The sequence below is a fragment of the Hemicordylus capensis genome, chromosome 5 (genome assembly GCF_027244095.1).
Source record: "Hemicordylus capensis ecotype Gifberg chromosome 5, rHemCap1.1.pri, whole genome shotgun sequence".
Taxonomy (NCBI): domain Eukaryota; kingdom Metazoa; phylum Chordata; class Lepidosauria; order Squamata; family Cordylidae; genus Hemicordylus; species Hemicordylus capensis.
This window is the reverse complement of record NC_069661.1, coordinates 207,861,380-207,884,015: the sequence shown is the minus strand read 5'-3', so window position 1 is coordinate 207,884,015 and position 22,636 is coordinate 207,861,380. Positions and strand designations below refer to the sequence as shown.

Sequence of the window (22,636 nt, the reverse complement as noted above, 5' to 3'; positions counted from 1 at the left end):
TCAGGGTTTACATGACACACCTGTTTGATACAAACAGAGGCCAACTTCTGTCCTGGCATTAAGGACTTGTCCATGCCTCTCTCAGCTTTGCTTCTATCAGAAGCCAGAATTTCCAAAGTGGAGAGGATGAGGCAGGCAGGCTGGCAACAATGGCTGAGGATCTAAACCCAGGATTCTTCAGTCCATCTATCTCAAAAACAACCAATTAATTGGAATACATTCAATAACAGGTAGTGTTAGATTAAGAAAAACAATTACAATAGTATTTTACTATAGTGTGTGTCACCATGCAGTTTCTTATAAAGAGAGAAATATTTCTCTTTGAAAAGAACATTAAGATTATGTAACATGTTTAGATTAAACTGTAATTTTACAGCATGCATTGTAGAAATTAGCTATGATTCTACACACAAACATTAATGAAATGAAGAGTCTCTTAGCATATGTAACTGTGTGCAATGTATCTGCAAAGAACCTGCAAAGAGTAAACTGCATAACATCTGAAAATAACATTAATGATTTTATTCCATTTAATTATTCAGCTGAATGACTGGACTTGTATTAGAGTCATGGCTATATTTCATAATTCTATGCAATCACGTTTAATTCAGCAACTTTAAAAAAGTGTTTCCAGCCCTTATGACTGATGAAATAACCTACAACCCCAGACAATGAAAGATGCAGGGGCAGTTTCCCAATGAGGCAATTTCCTCAGGTGGCCCTTGAGGGCCCTTTTTGGGGGTGGCAGATTGTGCCTCTCTGCTCCCCTCCACTTCCTCAGCAACCCTGCATCCATCACTAGTTTCAAACCCATCTAGGAACCAGAACTGACACCGTGGCACCGGCTTGCTGGCCCCATTCCCTGCCCCACATGTACAGCAGCTGCCCTCTCCTTCCTCATGCCCAGTCTCAGTGGCTGGGATGTGCTGCTGCCACTGGCTACTTCCACAGCACGCCTTCAGCAGCAGCAACTACTTGGCCTCTTTGTTGCTGCTGCATTGCTAAACCAGCAGTAGACGCTCTCTCTCTCTCTCCCCTACCCACTCACTGTCTTCCCTCCCCTCCAGCACCAAGCCTGTCCAGAGACAAAGCAGAAAAATCTGTTGCTGGAGGAAGGGGAGATAGCAGGAGAGAGAGAGAGAGAGAATGCTGCTGCTACTTTGCCAAAGGTATGCTCCACACTTCCTCCTGCAGGGTATGTTGTGCAAACAGTCAAAAGCAGCAGCACATCTCAGATATTAAAACTGGTGACAAAATGGAAGAGAGTGGTATGGGCACATGAGATCAGGCATGAGGCAATGTCAGTGCTATCTCTCATCTAAGGGTGGGCCAATGACAGGGGCAGGATAGCTCATTGCCATTTGCCTGAAGTGGGATATGGCAACAAGCTTGCACTGGCTTGATGCAATCTCAGAAGTGGAAGGAGGCTAAATGGCAGACTGGGAATACCAGAGTTTATGGGCACTAGTTCAATGTCCCAAGTAACTTCTTATGTCTTCCTGTGACTGGAAGCAGCAGAATAATTCATGAAAAACAAGCAATCTATGTAGTTTTTCTTAATTGGCACAGCTTATATACATTCTAAAGCTCAGATTTCTTGGCACAGGGGTACACAGTCCTGGCTAGAAGTAAGCTACAATTTGCTGTAATGTGGGCGACATATATGGTATATATTATGTCGTCCTATCTACTTTGCCTTGCATCCAAAACCAACCATGCTTTGGGATTGGGAGAAATTCAAACTTTTAAACAAGTTGTTAATCGTCTCATCTGAAATGAAATGAGACAACTGATGGGTCTGAACTGAAATAACCATCTTTTTAGCCTGGCTTTTAATGATATCTAGTTTTAATTTAACCTGAACCAGCAAGAATATTTTAAAAGCAGAAATATCTAATAAGCAGCAGAGACACGGGTAAAACTAATACAAAATCCAAATAAGCAAAGAACTGGGCAGACTAATACATTTGCCTTTTTCTACCTTACAGAACGCCTCCCTAAGAATCCCCATCTTGCAGGTCTGAGCTTTCTGATGAGTGCATAGAAGCAGTTAGAGCTCTGTATTAGGGCAAACCACCCACAACTTCTTTAGAAGGAGTTCTTCTGCATCTAAAAAAAGCTTGTAATTATTTTTCAGAAATTCAGTGGTGTGCAGACATGAACACTGCCATAGCACAGCTGCAGCTTTTTCTATTTCCTGCTTCACAAATATCCATAGCAACGCTAATACATTAAACAGAAGAACAAAGAAGAACATAATTACTTTGATCCTTATTTATAAATCTTTTATAAAAGGGTGGTTCAAATTAGATAGTTTTCCTCTTCAAAAGAGTTGCCTAATGGTATTTCTTTTCTCTAAACAAAAATATATGGTCTTTGATGACCTTTCAGTGTCATACAGGCCTATGTGTCATACAGAATCTCACTGATGTAAGATGACGGATTATAGATAAATACCAAGTGACTGATAAACAGGTTGCTCAACTGTAACTGATGATCTGGTAGTGATCCATTGATATCCATTAGAATGGGTTCTGCGCCTGCGTGGAAGCCTCTCGGTGTTGAGTTGTACAGAACCTTTTTGGTGCCCCACCCCACGTGACCATGTGGCTATTTAAGGCAGGAGGAAGTGCAGGCACCTCAGTTCCTTGGAGACCACTGAAGCAGTCGAGCAAACAGGTAAGTTCTACTATAGCGAGGTAAGTACTACTGCGGAGGGGAGGTGCAGGAGGGACTAATGGATATCAACGGATCACTACCAGATCATCAGTTACAGGTGAGCAACCTGTTTATCTGGGTCGTGATCCATTGAATCCATTAGAATGGGTGTTAGTTAGCTCCATAAGGAGGAGGGAGCAGTAGAGTTATTGCAACACCCTTTTGAGGACACCTCTCCCAAAATTTGCCTCCACAGCAGACCGCAAGTCTATAGCGTAGTGCCTTACAAATGGTTGTTCAGAAGACCATGTGGCGGCCTTGCAGATGCTTTGAAATGATATGCCAGACAGGTGAGCAGCCGAAGCACCATAAGCTCTCGTGGAACGCGCCCTGATGGTTTTTTGGCGGTTGAACTTCTTATAAAGAGTACGCCAGCCGGATGGCTTTGACAAATCCAGTGTGAAAGCCTCTGCCTAGACAATGCCTATCCTATCTTCGCTCCCTTATAGGCGATGAATAGTCTTTTTGAGGAGCGGAAGCGTTTAGTTTTTGAAAGGTAATAGAGAAGCGCTCTGCGTACATCCAAGGAGTGCAGGGCTTTTTCTAATGGTGTAGTCGGCGACTTAAAGAAGGTAGGAAGCATCATGTCTTGATTGAGGTGGAAGTCTGTCACAATCTTAGGGGAAAATATGATATCTGGGTAGAACCAGGCATAAGGGACATCCATTCGAAGGGCCGTGAGTTCACTGACCCTGAGAGCAGTGGTGATAGCCACTAAAAAAGCTATTTTCAGGGATGCCAGCTTCACCGTTGCGGAATGCATGGGTTCGAATGGTGGTACAGTTAGTGCAGAGAGGACTAGCAAGATGCTCCACTGTTCCAGAGGTTTTCAGATGGGAGGATACAGATTGGTGAGGCCTTTCAGGAAGTTCTTACATGAGGGATGGGAGAATACTGCTTTTCCATCCCATCCTGGGTGGCGAGAAGAAAGTACAGCCAGGTGGACCTTTATCGAGACATTTGATAGCTTTCCAGATTTCAGAGTGATCAAATAAAGCAGGACCTCACGGACGGAGGCCTCCTTAGGGCGGAAAGCATGGCGAGAAGCGTAGATAGCAAACCTCTTCCATTTGCTAGCAGTTTTTTCTTGTAGATGGCTTACACTGATTTAGCATGATTCGCTTCAGCAGTTGATCTTCCAAGCTGTCAGTTGTAGAGTGAGCATTTCTAGTTGTAGAAGGTGGCTGTCTTCCTGAATCAGAAGGTTGGGATGGTTCGGGAGTCTCTGATAAGTCACAGCTAGTTTGAGTAGATGAGGAAACCATGCTTGGCAGGGCCACCAAGGCGTGCCCAGGATGCACTTCACATGGCCTTCTAGTAGACGCGCCACAACTCTGCTCACAAGAGGCAAAGGGGGGAACATGTAAGTCCACATTCCGACCAGTCCATCTGGAAAGCATCTCCCAAAGACTGTGGTTCATGGCCCGCCCTCAAGCAAAACAGCCTGCACTTTGTGTTCTGTGCTGTAGCAAATAAATCAACCTCTGGGTGACCCCAGAGCAGGAATCTTTTGTGCAGGTATGTGTCGTTCAGTTCCCACTTGTGTCGGGTTCCTGTCGAGTACGAACAACTGAGGCTATCCACCAGAATGTTGTCTGTGCCCTTGATGTGGATGGCTATTGGAGTGATGCTGTTCTTAATACACCAGTGCTGGATTTGAATGCTCAGGGCACACAGTGACCTGGAGACTGTCCCACCCTGCCTGTTCAGGTAGGCGATGGCGGTAGTGTTGTCTAAGTGGAGTTGTACTACCTTCCCTCTTAGCACCGGTAGGAAGGCTTTCATGGCTTGGTAAACCACCAGTAACTCCAAGAGGTTTATGTGGAACCGGCATTGGGAGCAGGTCCAGAGGCCCTGTGCCAATGTAGTATTGCAATGGCCACCCCAACCCTAGAGTGAAGCATCTGTCGTGACCCACACTGACGGGGCCTGTGCTTGAAAGGGCACCCCTCTGAGTAAGTTGGGACGGCTTGTCCACCAAGAGAGGGATCGTAGGATTGGTAGAGGTAGATGTAGTCATTTCGTTGGGCTGTCTCCATTTAGGCAAAAGGAATGCAGGAACCATAGCTGAAGCTTTCGCATTTTCAACTGGGTATATCGTACAGTTGACTTGCAGGAGACCATCAGGCCTAGCAGACGTATCTGACACACTGTTTGCAATGGATTGTGTTGCAACTCCCAAACCATTAGTGCTATGGTCTGGTAACGTTCCTCTGGCAAGAACACCCTCCCCACATCTGCATGCCCCAGTGTAAGATATGGTGGATACTGGGGTCAGGTGAGACTTCTTCCAGTTGATTTGTATTCCTAGGTGTCGGAGAAGGTCCAGCATGTACTGAATCTGTAAAAGTAACTCTTTTTTGTCTCTGGATGTCAGCAGCCAGTCGTCCAGTAGGGGAAGAGCTTCAGGCCTTTTGTCCTTAAGTGAGCCACTACGACCGCCATGCATTTCATAAATACACGCGGGGTAGTGCAGAGACTGAATGGGAGGACTTGATATTGATATACTGATGTTCCTACGGTGAACCTCAGGTACTTTTGGTGGGACGGTCGAATGCCTATATGAAATTAGGCATCCTTTAAGTCTAACATTACAAGCCACCACTCTTGATGTAGCAGTGGTAGGATGTCCTGCAACGTCGTCATCCGATACCTTTTCACTTGAACAAACTTGTTGAGATGTCTGAGGTCCATGATTGGTCGTATCCCGCCATCTCTTTTCGGGATCTGGAAATAAAGGGAGTAAAACCCCTCCCAATGATTTGCCCATTGCACCGGGACTATCGCCTTCTTGCGCAGGAGTTCCTTCACTTCTAGTAGCAAGGCAGGTGTTGCCTTCATAAAGCGAAGGCCCCTGAATAGTGGGCGTGTCTTGAATTCTATCGCGTAGCCTGATATGACAATCTTTAGGACTCAGCGGTCTGATGCTATGTGGCACCATGCTTGCGCATGAATTGCCAATCTGATGTTGTTGGCTAGTAGTACTGGTTGGTTGATGGTATAGGCCGGGTGGTCGACCTCCTGGATGTTTTGGAAGGGAGAACAAAGGTGATGCAGCGATAGATGTGGATGGTGCAATGGGATTTCCTTTATTTCAGGGTCGCCGTTTGGTGCCCTCCGCTTGTTTCCCACATTGTGTAGGGGTATATCTACCTTTTTGTTGCCCAGGGCGTTTATTGAAAGGTTGGTAACTTTTACGGAAGTCTCGGCGTTCCTGTGGTCTGTAGGACGTACGGGGACAGTAGTAAGATCTTTGCTTGTTAGAGTACGAAGCTGAAGTCGAAGAAGTAGTGAAGGTTTTGGCCGTGAATTTTGATTTCTTCATTTTTTCCATAGTTGCATCCATTTCCTCTGAGAATAGGCCCTTCCCATCAAACGGAAGACCTTCTATCTTAACTTTCATGTCTTGTTGCAGGGCTGCTGATCGCAGCCAAGCATGACGAGAGAGGGTTAATTGCAGTGGTGATAGATCTAGATTCTGATTCTGCTAAGTGTTTAACTGAGCTCAATTACTGACACGTGAGATCCCCCGCTTTTTGTAAGGTTTTACGAAAGTGAACTTTAAATTCTTCTGGAGACAATAAGTCAGTGTCCTTCTCGAGATTCTCCCAAATGCGGTAGCTGTATTTGGCCATGCAGGCCAAGTAATTAGCCACCTTGACGGATAGGCAAGAGGTGGAGTATAATTTTCTCCCCATAACGTCTAACTTTCTGCCCTCCTTATCCACCGGAGTGGTATGCCGGCGACCTGATCTGGATGTAGTCACACAGTCAATGACCAGCGAGTTTGGGACAAGGTGCTTGAATAAGTAGGTGTTATCCTGTTCCTGAACTCTGTAAAGACCTTCTAAACTCTTAGACGTTGGTGTGGACGTGTGTGGGGCATGCCAAGCACACTGAGCAGCATTTGAGATGAAGGGCAGCAGAGGTAGAGCTACCGGTTGTGCTGACTGGGACCGGGCCATGAAATTGTAGACTGGATCATCAATGGTCTTGACTTGTGAGGATAAATCTAATCCCAAAGTGGTCGCCACCTGCTTCACATGAGAGTGGTACGCTTTTAATTCCTCTGTCGGTGATACGTGAGCGGGTGTGGCCATGTCCAGCGAGGGGTCAGCCTCTACTGTTTCCGTGTCGGACTCAAAGTTGGAAGAGCCATGGTGGCTGTCATCTGACGGAAGTTTGGAAGGAGAGTGGTGTGAAGGCCCCCCACCTTGTAACTCTATTGGCGGGGGGTAGGCAAGGGCATGTCCTCTGTTTGGACTGCTATGGCAGTGACATGCTGAGTAGTTTGTGTCAATCTTGTAGACATATTCATCATGGTTTGGGTCGAGGCATTGGAGAGCACCGGTTTCAGGGCAAGAGGGGCTCCCCCTATAGAGAGTGGATGGAGTGGTAGAGCGGTGGTAACTGGAGGCACAGTGGTCAAAGACCTGGCTCATTGCCGAACTCGATCCTCATCGTAGTCATAGGCCAGTCCTGGTGAAGACATGCTGGGTAATGCTGTCTCTTTAGATGGGTATGTTTTGTGACTGAAACCGCATGTGTGCCATGGCATTGAGGTGGAGAGTTGTGCAGCGTTCAGTAATTGTAGGTTGGACTGGGGGGGGGGGGGGCTCATCCTCTGAGCGCGGAAAGTCCTGGAACGTAGAAGGAGTGTTAGCTGCAGAGTCCAACATTGTAAGAAGAGACTGTGTTGTCCCTGGATCCAAAGCCGTCCCCTCCATATCCGAAAGGTCGGCCTCTTCAACTGCAGATGTCAGGGAAGCTTGGAATCGAGGTGTAACAGCCGTAATGTTCACTGGCGTATTCAACGTCGAAGGCTGCGTTCCATGTACCGGCATTGAAGGGGAGCGTATCGGTATCAGTGCCGGTGCAGGTTGTAAATCTCGCAAAGATGGTATTGGCAGTGTCGACATCGGAGTGGAAGCATCCCTACTGGAAGTTGAATCGATGTTGGCGCCTTCATCGACGTCGAGATCAATACCAACACGACGGCAGGGATCAATACCGAGGTCTCTCTCAGTGTTGATTCTGGCTTCGGTGTCAACAGCCCAACTTGTTGCACTGCTGTCGATGTTGATGGAGTGGCCGGTGTCGAGGGTCCAGTCTGTTGAGCCGCTGTTGGTGCCGATGGAGTGGTCGATGTCGAGGGTTTCAATATCGATACAAAGACCACTTCCTGAGCCAATTTCGGCGACGGAGTCGAGCTCGATGTCGATAGCTTCCGCGTTTTCGCGGTGGGCTCAGCTGCAGCTGCCATTTTCTCTCTCGACCTCTTTGAGGACTTAGGAGTCTTTACGGTGGGCAACAGGTTTTAGACTGGGCGGAAGTCACAGCCCCTGAGATTTTCTTCCCGCAGCAGAAGGCACAGCCAAAACGTCATCATAGATCATGGCCCTCAAATGAAGCTCTCTGTTTCTCCTTGTTTGTTTAGAAAACAATTGACAAATCTTACATGAGGAGGTAACATGAGCTTCACCCAAACAGAACAAACACAAATTATGCGCATCTTGTGAGGGCAATTTTGCTTTACATTTCTCACAGCATTTGAAGGTCTTTTTACCCTTTTGGGTATTCATAGTTACTCATGAAGACGTAGTCGTTAGCAGTCCAAGGTCAAAGCCGGTAGCCGTTCAATCAGTTCGTCAAATACTTTGAGTAGACAGCAAACGTTAAGCAGTCCAGGTTCTAAAGCCAGAAGTCAGTCCGATCAGGTGGTATAACAGAATAGTCACACAGAGAATCCTTTCCAAAAGCCAGTCGAAGGTCAGAGCCAGAGAATACAAGAATATTAGTAGAACTTTTGAAGAGATTAAGGAACCAGAACGAAGAAGCCATAGAAACCAAGTGAACCGATCTCCACGGCGGTCGCAAAGAAACTGAGGTGCCTGCACTTCCTCCTGCCTTAAATAGCCACATGGTCACGTGGGGCGGGGCACAGGTGCCGAAAAGGAGCTGTACAACTTGACACCGAGAGGCTTCCGCGCAGGCGCAGAACCCATTCTAATGGATTCAATGGATCACGACCCAGATCTTAAAAGATCAATCTCTGAAAAACCTGTCCCAAGAAATAGAATTCTAGTCTAATTGGAATTTAGACTGAACAACAGTTTCCCCTAATCTTATGCCATTTCTTAGGCCATTTAAATAGAAAAAGATGGTCTGTAAATAGTATGATGCTATTTTGGCACCTAATAACAATAATAGTAATTTAAAAAAACCTTTGTTAGCCACCCCATAACAAGTTGTTATGTACATGGAGTTCCCAGGTATTCAGCCACCTGGGCACTGACTGGACCAAGAGCTACATCATTCAGCAAGACAGCTGCATCACATGCCCTCAGACCATGCCATTCAAAAGATACTTACAGTATGTACACAATTCTACTAAGATTTCCAAGCAAATCTGAATGAAAGTATCAGGTACATTCCTTGTACCTATTGAATGTAGGATCCTCTGTTATCTTTTTTAAATTTATCTATCATATTTTTATACTGCCTGATATGTACATCTCTAGGCACTCCCTGTTTATGATTCCAGCTTGTTCATGATCTCATGATACTTCAAATCCAATAGTAACACTTATTCCATAATAGGACAGAAAGAAAAAGGAACATCTTTGTGGAGTGTTAACACCACTATTTTGTAAAATAAGGCTTCAGATAAATCTGAACTTTGCCAAAATGCCATGAATCATCTCTCTCAGTGATGATACTACTTTCTAAAATAAAGGTAGATAGTCCCAGTAAAGATTAGATTTGTTTGAGTGTTTTGGCACATGCTCACCAACTTTAGGAACTTTTCACAGAAATAGGCAAGGAAGAGAGAGACAGAGAGAATATCCCCCTGATATTCCGATAACTACAAATGAAATAAATGCAACTCTATTTAGGTTTCTCTTGATCAATGGCAGATATGCCATAACGAAAAGCAAAAATCAAGTATTACTTAAGTGTATTTAACCAAACAGAAGTCCTGTTGATATACTGACTTAGTAATCTTAGCCAGAAATTTATCTAGCTGATGGGAAAGAAATTATAAATTTAATTTATTATTTAAGAAGTTGTGGAAATCTTTTTCTTTGTTTTGTAAAATGTCAGATGGTCCATGTTTTGATGTTTCTATGGATAACCCAATTATCCAAGTATTAAGGATATTAATCTGTAAATTTATTAAATTAGAAATAAACCACTTTTGTCCAAGTTGCAGGTACAATACTCTCCCCCAACTTTTTCTGACATCATTTGTCTTCCTCCCTCCCTACTCCCACATGTACTGCTGTGCATATAGGAGCTACCTGCCAATTATCACCCTCTTGCCTTTGGTAATACTCTTACAAGTGGAGAACTCTGCTCACAAGGCACACACTTAACCAAGTAAAAACAAACTGGGCCTACGCCTCTTGCCTTTTTTCCTCCTCAACATTATGGTCTTCAGAACTCCCACACTTAACTGCTTTAGAAATCTTATATCATTCATACTTCAGCTGTACAAAACAACTGTACAAAACAGATTATAATCCCCCCGCCATGACAAACTGAAGCTTAGTAACCTTAGTAACATTACTGAACCCATGACCAAAACTGTGTCCAAATCCAAGCAGACTGAAGACACGCTATGTGTTGGAAATGAAGCATAACACACACACTTACCTGCAGACGCTTCAAATTGTCAATGGCTAAGATGATCACTTCATTACTCTGAAACACCACATCTATTTCACGTTTTAATATAACAGCAAAGGACTTGCACACTTTACTTGTCTCCCAAATCTGTTGAAGAGAAGAATGATGTAGAAGAAATTCTGCAAGGTCAAAATTTAAAATACTTTTAGAGTATACACAAACTGGAAGTTGAATTTAGTTATTAGTTTTATTAGTTTTTTGTATACCAATGTGACTTCCAGTTCATCCTTCAACATAATTATACTAAAACATCCATATTTGCTCTCATGAAAATATTTTCTTCATATTTATATATCTAGTTGCTATATCCTAGTCATTTTCATCATCATAGTAATCCTTTAATTTCATTATTAAAATAAATTCCCCAACTGTTATTTTTACATTTCAAACCCCGTTAGTAAGTCCAAGTTCACATTGTTTTTCATATACCACAGAAAGGGTTTCCAATCCTTTACAAAACTTTCTATATGACTATCTCTTACTAATACAATAAGTTTTGCCATTTCTGCATATTCATATGCCTTCATCAGCCATTCTTCTCTTGCTGGAATTTCCGCAGATCTCCATTTCTGAGCAAGAACCATTCTAGCCGTGATTGTAAGGTATAGAATTAGATTTCTGTTTTCTTTTGGGATTTCTTCATTAATTATGCCCAACAGGAAGAATTCAGGTCTCTTGTAAAATACACATTTGAAAACCTTTTTGACTTCATCATAAATCATATCCCCAAACCTCTTTACCTCCCTGCAGAACGACCACATATGGTCAAAGGACCTCTCGCTTTCTTTACATCTCCAACACTTATTAGATACATTTTTGTACATTAAAGCTAATTTCTTAGGTGTTAAGTACCACCTGTACATCATTTTTATAAAATTTTCTTTCAGATTATAGCACGCTGTAAATTTGAGGTCTTTCTTCCATAACTTCTCACAGGCCTCTAGATTGATATTATGACCTACATCTTGTGCCCACTTTATCATTGTTGATTTTACCACTTCATCTCTTGTTTCTTCCATAATAGCAGATTATATATTTTAGTAATTAGTTTTACATCATTTTCACATAACTCTATTTCAAATTTTGATCTCTGCTCTTCAAAACCTATTTTCAAATCTTTTTTGAAAACCTTATTTGAAAATAGAAAACTCTATCTTTTAGTTCTTCCTCCTTTTAAATTCCCATTTATTATTAAATTTATTCAACACTTCGTTATATGTCGGCCATCTGGTTTTCATATTCACTTCTTTGCACATAACAGCTTCTAGCGGAGATAACCACAAGGTACCTTGTTTTCTAACTATTTCTTATTTCTTTCCTAAACTATTATCAGACTTCTTCTAATATAATGGTTAAGAAAATCCCTATGTACTTTGGTCTTATCATAAAATAAATACACATGCCAGCCAAATCTTCTGTCAAAGCCCTCCAAATCCAAAATTCTCGGGTTTCTTAACACTATCCATTCTTTCCATCCATACCAAACATGCTGCATCAAAATACAATCTTAAATTTGGAAGGGCAAGATCTCCTCTTTCTTTAGCGTCAGTTAAGTTTTTAAAATTAATTCTGGATCTTTTCCCTATGCCAAATAAAATTAGAAATATCTTTCTGCCAACATTTAAAACATGTCAAAGTATTAATTACAGGTATCATTTGGAAGTTGAATTTAGGATTTTATTTTATTTTTTTATTTATTAAAAATATTTCTACACCACCAAAAACTTGTGTCACTGGACAGTTTCCAATTAAAATCATTTACAACATTTAAATTTATTTTGGTGTTTATTTTAAAATAAACACCAAATTACTTGACTTTAATTTACGAAATGATGCAATGAAGAAATTGTGCATTCTAAACAACCAAGTTAATCAAACCACAATTCCCCCATACATTCCTCCCCATGCCCTCAAAAAGAGAGGCTGTGCTCCAGATTTCATCATTAGGTCAATTAACTCTCAAGTGCTGGGAAAAGGGTCTTCCCCATGGTGGCACCCATACTGTGGAATTCTTTGCTAAAAAAAACCCTACTTGGCCAGCTTCCAAGTAGTGTTCCACCAGAAAAGAAAGATGTTCTTGTTTTGAAAGATCTTTAGCAGTTGACACTGCAGACACGGAAGACTGCAATACATTTGATGCTATTTCATTGCTTTTATTGCCTACTACTTGTCTGTTGGGTTATTGTGGAGGCCAGGGCTATGGTTTAGTGATTTTATTGTTCAAGTATTGCTTTGAAGTGGAGTGGTGCTGAAGTTCTTAGTTTTAGTGGCCTACAAACAATGCAGTTGCACGTTTCCATGCCTAGAGGGAGAAGGCATTTTCAGCATCCCCCTCATTCTCTCTGCTGCTACATGTGGCTCTCAAAAATATGTTTCCAAGGGTCCCATAATAACAAGAGAACAACAACTTAAATTCGTCACCATCTTAAATAAGGTAAAGTGTGCTGTCAAGTCTATTTCAACTCCTGGTGCCCACATAGCCCTGCGGTTTTCTTTGGTAGAATACAAGAGAGGTTACCACTGCCTCCTCCTGCGGAGAATGAAATGATGCTTTTCAGCATCTTCCTATATCACTGCTGCCTGATATAGTGCCAGCGGGGATTCCAACCGGCAACCTTCTGCTTGTTAGTCAAGCATTTTCCTGCTGTGCCACATAAGGTGAATAGTCACCATCTTACCCATTTTAAAATAAGAGATTTGTTTGAAAAACAAATTAAACTCACCCTTATTGTCTGGTCATCAGAAGATGTCAGAAATAAAGATCCATCAAAAGAAAATGCCACTGAATGTATCCAACTCATATGTCCTCGGCAATCAGCTATTTTGTAAGAAGATTCAATATTCCATATCTAAATAACATACAAAAGGTTTAAAAAATAATTATTTGTTCTATATTATGGACAACATCTAGACTAAGTCCTATTGAAATTAATGATACTTAAGTTAGGCATGACTAACTTGTGTTATGGATTTCCATATTGCTTAATCATAACTAATTAGTCTAGATACTGCCCTGTAGTTTCAGATTTTGGCATCCTTCATTTCATTTTTAATCAAAGCACTCTTTTTGTCTGGATAAAGTCACTGAAAAACCTAGACATAAAAGAGCCAATGAATTGTGTGGCACTTAAGGGTTTTGTTGTTGGGACTGAGGAGGAAAAAATAGGTAGTGCAGGCCTACAAAGGCAGGCACAAAAGATAAGTGGGGGGGGGAAGGAAGGAATACTCAAGTGAAAGGCAAAGGAGAAAGGGCTTGGCTGGAGATGAAGAGACTGGAGCTGGATACAGGGCTGGAAGAACTGGGAATGGGTTACCCTTCCCAGCAGGGGCGGAGCCACCATTGGGCAAATGGGTTCAAAGAATCTGGGCCACCCCCCCCCCCCGTGGCTGCGCCTTACAGCCCCAGACATGCCCAAGTCTGATGTCAGACACGGGGGGCGTTATTTCTCTCCCAAACGGGGCCATGCAGCCCCATTTAGGACTGAAATCAGCCTGCACTGTGTTGGCAGTATGGCTGGAGTGACTCTCCCTGCCTTTTGAAGGCAGGGAAAGCCACTGCAGGCCTTGCTGCCAAAGCACTGGGGCCCATCTCCCTCCCAAACGAGGCCACACAGCCCTGTTTGGGAGGGAGACCATGTCCCCTTCATCAGGAGGGGGCAGGGCCAGGGGCCACGGCCGAACACGCGCCACCGACAGCCTCCCTCCACCACTACTTCCAAGGCTTTTAAAGCTTAGGCTTAATTAACACAAGTCCTGCCTTCTGGCGCACCGGTGAAGGATAACCCACATGAGATGTCCTCATCCAGCAGCAGAGAACTGCTGTTCTGAATTATCTTTAACTTCCTGATCAAATGAGCCTGCCTTCATAGAAAAATTGTGAAGCCATCCACCAAAGCAATAGTAAACTGGAGGTGGTGGAAGTGGAATTCTTTAAAAAATATTTAAAAATATATAATAGCTTACCTCAACAGAATAATGTGATAAAGCAACTGCTACCATCTGGCTGTTGGGACAAAAGTCACAGTATTGAATATTGCTGTGGTGACTTATAAGGATCTCTGCCAACAGATCACTGGTCTTAACATCAAAAAGCTGCAAAACATAATAACAATTCTGTTCATATTAAAGAATTAAAGTGTCATAATTTTATACAGATATATCTTAAAATCTACAATCACAATTATTACTAACAGAAGCTTAATCACAATCAAGATCTAACTGGTGATTTCTTTCAACTTCAAGTTTCATACACTAACTTCAAGACCAAATGTGGTCCAGATGTAAAGTCATACTTGCAATTATACTATAAATATTCAGTATTGTTCCCCAAACAACCAAAAGAAGTCTTTATACAGGGTTCTTATACAGTTGTATGTACAGCAGAAGATAAAAATAATCCCAAAATTAACTTGCAGAAGTATCTTTTATAAACATTGTGTATGATTTCAGTACTTCATTGATGTGAAATTATCTTAGCCATTTCACTTTTTAAAACCATAAATACAATTATGCTATATAGTAGACTAATTAACAGATTTGATATTCATTAAAAAAGGAAGTTATTTCTGAATTCTACAACTAATCCTCAAAAGCACACTATTTGTGCAAGCTATAATTAAAAAGCTGATTATCAACCCTGAATAAAAAGCATTATTACTACACCAATTTTACTCCCAAACCATTTTAAGAACTCAAGTGTAAAATCCCTAAAACACTGTTTATAATGTTAATTAATATTATTTTATGAATTCATTGAATCTCAACCATAGGGATTCTACTTCCCATACAGAAACTAAAGACTAGGAAAATATTTCAAAAAGAGTTAAGTTTTATCTTCCTCAATTCAACTTATATTTTGCTCTAAGTTTAGCTAATTGTTAAAGCTGCTTAGTATGGAAATAGCAAAAGTTGTATATGGACTGCTGTAAGCTTAAAAACAGGTTGCTCACCTGTAACTATTGATCTGGCAGAGATCTGTCGATATTCATTAGAATGGGTAATGCGCCTGTGCAGGATCCTCGCGGTACAATGCTGCAACTCATCGCGGTACAATGCTGCAACTCAACCATACATTTCATAAATACCCTGGGAGTGGTGGCAAGTCTGAAGGTTAAAACTGTGTATTGGTACACTTTATTTCCTACCACGAACCTCAGATACTTTCTGTGTCATGCTCTGATGCCAATATGGAAATATGCGTCTGAGACCCAGCATATCAAGCCAGTTCTTGGTATAGAAGAGGGAGGATCTCTTGTAATGCTATCATGCAGAACTTTCACATGTGGACTAGTTTGTTCAGGTGGCGTAGATCCACGACAGAGTTGCCAGAACCTAAAGGGTATACTTGTGGGTCAAATGGGCCATAAGCCAGAATTTGGCTTTTTTTAAGCCAAATCTGGCCACCTAGATCCACGATAGGTTGTATGCTTCCATCCCTCTTTGGGATCAAGAAATAATGGGAATAAAACCCCTCCCAATTGTGCAACCATTATATTGGGGCAATAGCCCCTTTGGCTAATAAGTCTTTCACTTCCTCTAGTACCGCCTGGGAGGGCTACGTGAACCTCAACCCTGTAAATCTTGAGGTTGTTCTGAACTCTTATGATGTAGCCTGAACATATGATCTTCAGGACCAAGCAGTCTGATGTTATGTGGTGCCATGCGGGGGCATGGCATGCCAGCTTGATGTTGGTCACAGGCAGGAGAATAGAGTTTGTGAGACTGGTGTTATTTCTCACTTGCCAAGATGTTGTGGACCCCGGTGGTGGCGAAAGGGAGGAGTCTAGTGGTGACAATGGGTGGGTCTGAACCTCAAAGATGCTCCTGAAGCTTAGTCTGCTTTTTATGTTGGAGTTGATTTGATTTCCCCTTGCCATGAAAAGGACGCTTGTGGTAAGTTTGATACTGTTTCCTAAAGTCACAGCCCTCCTGATGCTTAAACGTAGAATTCTGCTTAGAATATAGATGGAATTTGGAGTCATAGGAGGAGGCAGATGTCAAAGTAGTGAAAGTTTTGGCAGTAAATTTTGATTTTTTTGATTTTTTCCCCTGATGTCCTCACTGAAGAGGCCCTTACCACTGAAAGGTAAGCCCGCAATTCTTTCTTTCATATCAGCCTGCAGATTGGTGGAGTGAAGCCATGCGTGCCTCCACAGGGAGACTGCAGCCATCAGAGAGCGCAATTCAGACTTGGCCAGGCGTTTTGCAGTGCTTAACTGCTGGCAGGTAAGTGCTGTTGATTTATCCAACGTTTCTTGGGATTTTTTCTTAATCCCCCCACCCCCCAGAGCATTCTGCAAATCTTCCCATAAGCCATGGGTTTATTTTACTGTTCAAGCCGAATAGTTTGCTATCTTAACAGATAGACACGAAGTGGAATACATTTTTCTCCCCCGAAAGTCCATTTTTATCCCCTCTTTGTCTGCAGGTGTAGTATGTCTGTGACCAGATTTAGAAGCTGATGAAGTAATGCAGTCAATGACTAGGGAGTTAGGTGCGGGAAGCTTTAGAAGATACTCATTGTCTTTTGCCTGAACCTGATAGAAGTTTTTCAGTTGCTTAAACATAGGGGTTGAGGTGTGTATTACTTCCCATGCACATTGGGCAGCTCATGAAATGACTGGTAGGACAGGCAGAGCAACAGGCTGAGTTGATTCAGACCTAGTCATAAAATTATCGGCCGGGTCATCAATAGTGGCTAGTTCAGACTTTAGATCAAGACCCAGTGATTTTTTCCCTAACATGGGGTGATATGCTCTCACTTCTTCATTAGGGGAGATGTGAGTGGTTGGAGCCACGTCAACTGGAGGATCCACTCTGTTGTCTGGATCAGACCAGAAGTCAGAAGAGCCAATGGTGATCAGAAGGTGAATGAGACAGAGAAGGTGGTATGTACGTTTGTGTCTCAGTGGTAGTAGTTTTTCGTGGAGTGGGAGTACCCAGTGTTTGTGTTGCCATCTCCAGGCTTTTGCAAACAGTCTGTATAGCCATATCTTTTAAAACTTTGGCAGGGGGCCAGGAAACCGTTTGTGTGACCACCGAAACAGTCTCAATTGTAGGTTGTTATGGTATGGTTATATTATCACTTCCAGCTTGAGTGTGTACAGTATGAAACGCAGCTGCCACTGCAGTTAGTGGTAGATACGGTTTCGTTTGTGAAGACTTCCAGGGTTGAGCCTCTTGAAAGTCGTAAGGGAAACCAGGAGATCTGGTCCCCATCGATGTGGATGCCAGTGTCACCCCCGCAGCTAATGAGTGTGTGAAGCCACACATATGCCATGGCAAGGGGTCTGCCAAATGGGCAGCAGTCAGTGTGCCTGGCATTCTGTGGACCAAAGTCTGTGTTGTAACTGATTCCCCAGGAGTCCCTGCTTCCAAAGATTGTGCGGGGGGGGGGACCTTTGCATGTTGATGCCAAGGGAGTGCTGGAGCTGGAATTGAGAATTGAAAGCAAGATGTGGGCAGTGGTAGAATCTAATACTGCATTCTTGTCCTCCTCTTCAACGTCAACAGTTGGTATTTCAGCTTGACATCGAGGAGTCACCAACCTCGATGCTGACAGTATTACTGGTGTAAACCTGTGCTTTGGGGGTCATAAGAACCTGGGCCGATACCGAAGGGGTTTATCAACGTCAATCTGCAGGTCAATGGAGGCGAAGAGTCTATCAGAGTAAGAGCTGGAGACAGACAGTAGCCTCTTGATGTCGACAATCGCATCAATGCGCGGTTGATGTCAAGGACTCTTAATGTCTCCGATGCTGGTTGTTCCTTCAAAGTCGATGTCAAACTATGTTTGTCGGTCCTGACGTCAGAAGCCAAGTGTTTCAAGGACAGGGTTGGAAGACCTGAAGTAGATGGTGTCCTTTCCTTTGTTAAATCCACTGTTTTGGATTTCTTTAGTCAAGGGGAAAGTTCCTCCAATCTCGAATGCTTTTGTTTCAACTTCAAATGTTCCAGTGTCAAAGAGGGAGTGGACTTCGAAGAGATCTTTGGAATTTGATACGATGCCAAAGTTGAGCTCAATGTTGAGGGTTGTGGTTTTGTAGAAGGATGTTTAGACGTTGACATCGAAGTCGACACAGAAGTCGGAGGGCAGGGTTGAAGGGCTTAGCACCTCATCATAAATGGTGGCATGAAGCCACAAGGCCTGATTCTTTCTCATCTGCTTTGAGAAAGATAGGCATATCTTGCACAAGGAGACATTGTGCTCTTCTCCCAGGCAGATTAAGCACGGCATGGAGATCTTTTGAGGGAAGCTTGGCTTTACAGCCTGTGCACTTACTGAAGCTCTGTTTCTCCTCAGCCATTTCAAGGATATTCCAATTCGTAGTCAAAGTCCGTTCCGAATTTGGAAAAAAAGCCAGTGAAATCCGGAAGTCCCAAGTCAAAACCGATAAAGAGCAACTATCTGAGGACTGAACGCAATGGCGGTCATCCAAGAACTGAAGAACAGGTACTGGCCCACCTTTAAATAGCATGCTGAAGGCGTGTGGGCGGGCCCCAGTCACCTAGACGAGGTGCGGCATTCTACCATGAGGGTCCTGCGCAGGCGCATTACCCATTCCTATGGATCTCGACCCAGATCAACAACTTTCTCTTAAATACAGCTGAAAGACTGCATGGCAGCTGCAGGACTGCATGTTCTCTCCCCAGATCTCCTACGTGAACCCACTCCCCACACTTGTCTTAAATACAGAAATACCTTCAACACACACAGAGTTAACTGAAATTAAGTCTATGTTCCTGCTTAACCAGAGTTTGCTAATCAGCTTCAAACCTGGTTAAGAGTCCTGGTAACACAGTATGAGTGTGGTGTAATTTAATCTTGTGGGTGAGGGCAGGCATGGCCACAGTTGCCTGATGGTCCTGAGCTTGTTGATCCAAAACTGTGATGGAGAGGAGTGGCAAACAGCCACTCCTTACAGTTGAACACCAGTGGAACTCAGCTGAGGCAGATTGTGATCATCATACTAGGAAAAGGCTACCTTCTGAAATAGAGAGGCTTTCTAACTGAGCAACATGGGGGTGCCATGGGTGGTAGTAAGTGTTAAGGATGTGCGAAACCAGTCCACAGTCTGGTCCGGAGCTTCAAGATCGAACTGAATCCCCCCCGCCTGGTTCCGTCTGGACTGGAACCAAACCACTGGACAGGTCCGCGACTTTTTAAAAAAATAAAAGCGAAATACCTGTAGTCCCTTCGGGGGGCTTGCTGTAGGCTGCAGGGGGGGGGTGTCCGTGAGGATTCCCTCTGCCCCTGCCGGCCTCCCTCATCACCGCTGCGGCCGGGTAAATGTAGTATTTTTGGCCCTTTCGGGCCTCCGTAAAGGCAGGCAGTGGCCATTTTGGCCACCGCTGCACATACCCAAATGCCCTCTGTGAGGCCTGACATGGCCTACGGCCTTGCAGAGGACATTTGGGCATGCGCGGCGGTGGCCAAAATGGCTGTTAGTTCTTGATTGCTTTGTGTGTGTGTGAGAGAGATTTTGCTGTATACTGAGATTCAACTGAAAATCTGGTGAGAACTAAAGCTCTGATTATTTCCTATTTGTTTCTCGTCCTTGTGTTTTTGCGAATCTTTGGAGTCTAAACAGCCAAGCCATTGACAAGAACCTGCAGTTTCTCTTAACATAGGATCTTTGAGACCTCCATCCCTTCCAAGTTGCAAGGGAGTTTGGGGGCATCTCAAATCTCTTACATAATTGGTGGCCCATACAGGGACCCCACCGGACCGGACCGGACAGGGTTTCAATGGGAGCCAGACCAGACTGGCCCAGTTCCGTTTGAGGCCCTAGTAAGTGTGTGAGAAAGCGCATATATGCAAAGTACAGGTTACTGCACTACAATTAATCTTGTGAGAGATTACTCTGTGTTTGCAGCACAGGTCAGCTGTGGTATTTCATTCTTGGACACCAGCATTCAGCTGAAGACTCTGCACAATGCTCTCTCCATGTGTCTGTTGTCCTCTTCTCTTTCACCTTTCCTCCCCTCCACTTTTTAAAAATAGGACACTGTGGCTTCTGAGCAGACTGAAGTCCTAGTGGTTCTGCCACGGACTGAAGTCAAATAACAAGGATTTTTAAATCCTATCTTTGGGGTGTGGGGTGTGTGGAGTCTGGGCATACAGGATTTCAAACACAAAACTGAAAAAATGCAGGAAATTCAGATTAAAAACAAAAAAGACCACTACTGATTTGCTATCAAGTACTTACAAAAAGCTTGTTTTTCGCTGCCACAATTATTGAAGTACCATTTGATGACCAGGAGCAACACTTCACTAACACTTCCACATCATCTTGGTATTCATCCTCATTTCTGAAGAAGTCTCCTATGTCAATAGTTTTCAGTTCATTTGCTGAATGCACACACCAAAGCTTAAGAAAAAATACACTAAATTTAGTCTCATCAATCAATAGGAAGCATCCAGACTAGCTAGTCATGACTAAGCACCATTGAAATCAATGAAACTAGTAACTGAAGGCTAATTTTAGTCCCATTAATTTCAGGGGGACTTAGTTTCAGTCCTGCCCAATGTAATTAATGGTAACTGTTGAAAAACCATCTGGAACATTTCAGCTTGCAAATAAGTTTGGGTATGCTTAAATAGAGAAGCAGACAAAAAAAGAGTAAAAATTATGCTCTCCAGTGATCTATGAATACCTATAGCCAAGTATCCGAGTGTCAGAATTGCATTGAAAAATGACAATCCATTAAAATCAAGCAACTAAATTAGTGCCCGTATTTTTTCTTTTTACCTTTAGCTATTTGTATTGCATTATTTACAGCTAAAATGTTGCCAAACAATAGGAAACACAGCAACAGAGAACCTTTTGTTTAGGGAAACAATTTGTGGCAGGGGATAAAAGTTACTAGCAAAATGGCTGCCATCATGACAGACAGTGTGACCCTGTGTTTTGAGGGCTTGTATACTAAGAGGATTACTGGGGGGCTTGGGGTGGGGATGAAGTGCATCTCTGCAAAGAAGAACATTCTATCCACTTCCCTTTGGAATACCTACTAGGCCATCTAGTCTCAAGCACAGAAGGCAGGAACTTTGCTCTCACTGCAACAGTGTTTCCAAGCTTTAGTCCCCCCTCTCCCAAGAAAGAACAGCAACCAATCACATGCAGGAAAGAAAGTAATAAGAGCTCACTCAAAGTCACAAGGCCCTCATTTTCGGCAGGTTTGTTTTACATGATTTCACTTATTCACGGTTGATAAAATTATTCCAGGTCTCATTTTCCATGGTACAGAAGAACCTCCTTACTCGCGGGGACTCCGTTCTTTACCAACTGCCACAAGTAATGGAACTGCGAGTAACGAGTAATTATTGCTATGGGAAAAGGGAGTTAGGTTCCAAAGTGGAGGGGAGGGGTCCAAAAAAGGGCAAAATAACTTGGTGGGGGAAACGTACTGTGGCGTACTTTACAGGGCCTGTATGTGACCAGAAATCCCCCCACGTGCCCAGGAATGTTCCAAAACGCACCCCACCCAAACCACGGAAAGTCATGGAAAATAGTTTTTTAAGTCATTTTTTGGAAGGAAAGGAGCCACAGAATGGCTCCATGAAGACAAAATGGCAGGTGGAAGTGACCTCCACGGTGACGGTGACGGTGGTCATTTTGGTCATTTTGGTCATGGTGACCAAAATGGCAGGTGGAAGTGACCTCCACGGTTGTGGAAGTGAGTGGTGGAAGTGACCTCCACCAGTTGCAGGGGAGTAATGGCAGAAGAGAGGGTACGCCCTCAACTCCTGCCTGTGGCTTCCAGCGGCATCTGGTGGGCCACTGTGCGAAACAGGATGCTGGACTAGATGGGCCTTGGGCCTGATCCAGCAGGGCTGTTCTTATGGTCACTTCTGGCACTTTAGGAACCATGAATATGTGGTTGTAATAGGTGTCAATGAGACACCCCATAAATACATCAAACCAAAAATAACAAGGTTCTCCTGTATATGCTTTTGGCTATTTCTGATTTTTGAGGATGTGATTTTTAGTTTCACTTTCAGTATGTTCCTTACAGTGGTGTGGTTTGAGGGAAGAGCTTTATGGGTTTTGGAGAAGTTGTTGGTAGAGTTTGGAGAGTGTGTCTTGGAGGAGTGTGGAGTGTTCTGGAGTGTCTCTTTGGAGGAAATGCCAATCTTGTGCTTTGGGGTCTTTTGGAGCTGCTGCTCAAGGTTAAGTCCAGGTCATCTTGGGGACTGTTCCTCTGGAGGCAGGAAGCTTTGAACAGT

At 43.4% G+C, this 22,636-nt stretch overlaps 1 protein-coding gene across 14 annotated transcripts in view; it reads right to left on the bottom strand.

Moving 5' to 3' along the window:
- Nucleotides 1-22,636, bottom strand: part of APAF1 (apoptotic peptidase activating factor 1) — a 112,362-nt gene that overhangs the window by 26,777 nt on the left and 62,949 nt on the right. For 9 of the 14 annotated variants that reach the window (XM_053257843.1, XM_053257844.1, XM_053257845.1 and 6 more), the window contains 4 exons: nt 20,616-20,777; nt 14,371-14,499; nt 13,131-13,256; nt 10,375-10,494 (listed from right to left, as the gene is read on the bottom strand). In XM_053257843.1, coding sequence (XP_053113818.1) covers nt 10,375-10,494; nt 13,131-13,256; nt 14,371-14,499; nt 20,616-20,777 — 537 coding nt within the window. Of the gene's footprint in view, nt 1-43; nt 2,110-10,374; nt 10,527-13,130; nt 13,257-14,370; nt 14,500-20,615; nt 20,778-22,636 lie in introns of those variants that run through there. The other 5 variants (XM_053257854.1, XR_008309055.1, XR_008309054.1 and 2 more) reach the window with 5 other exon arrangements.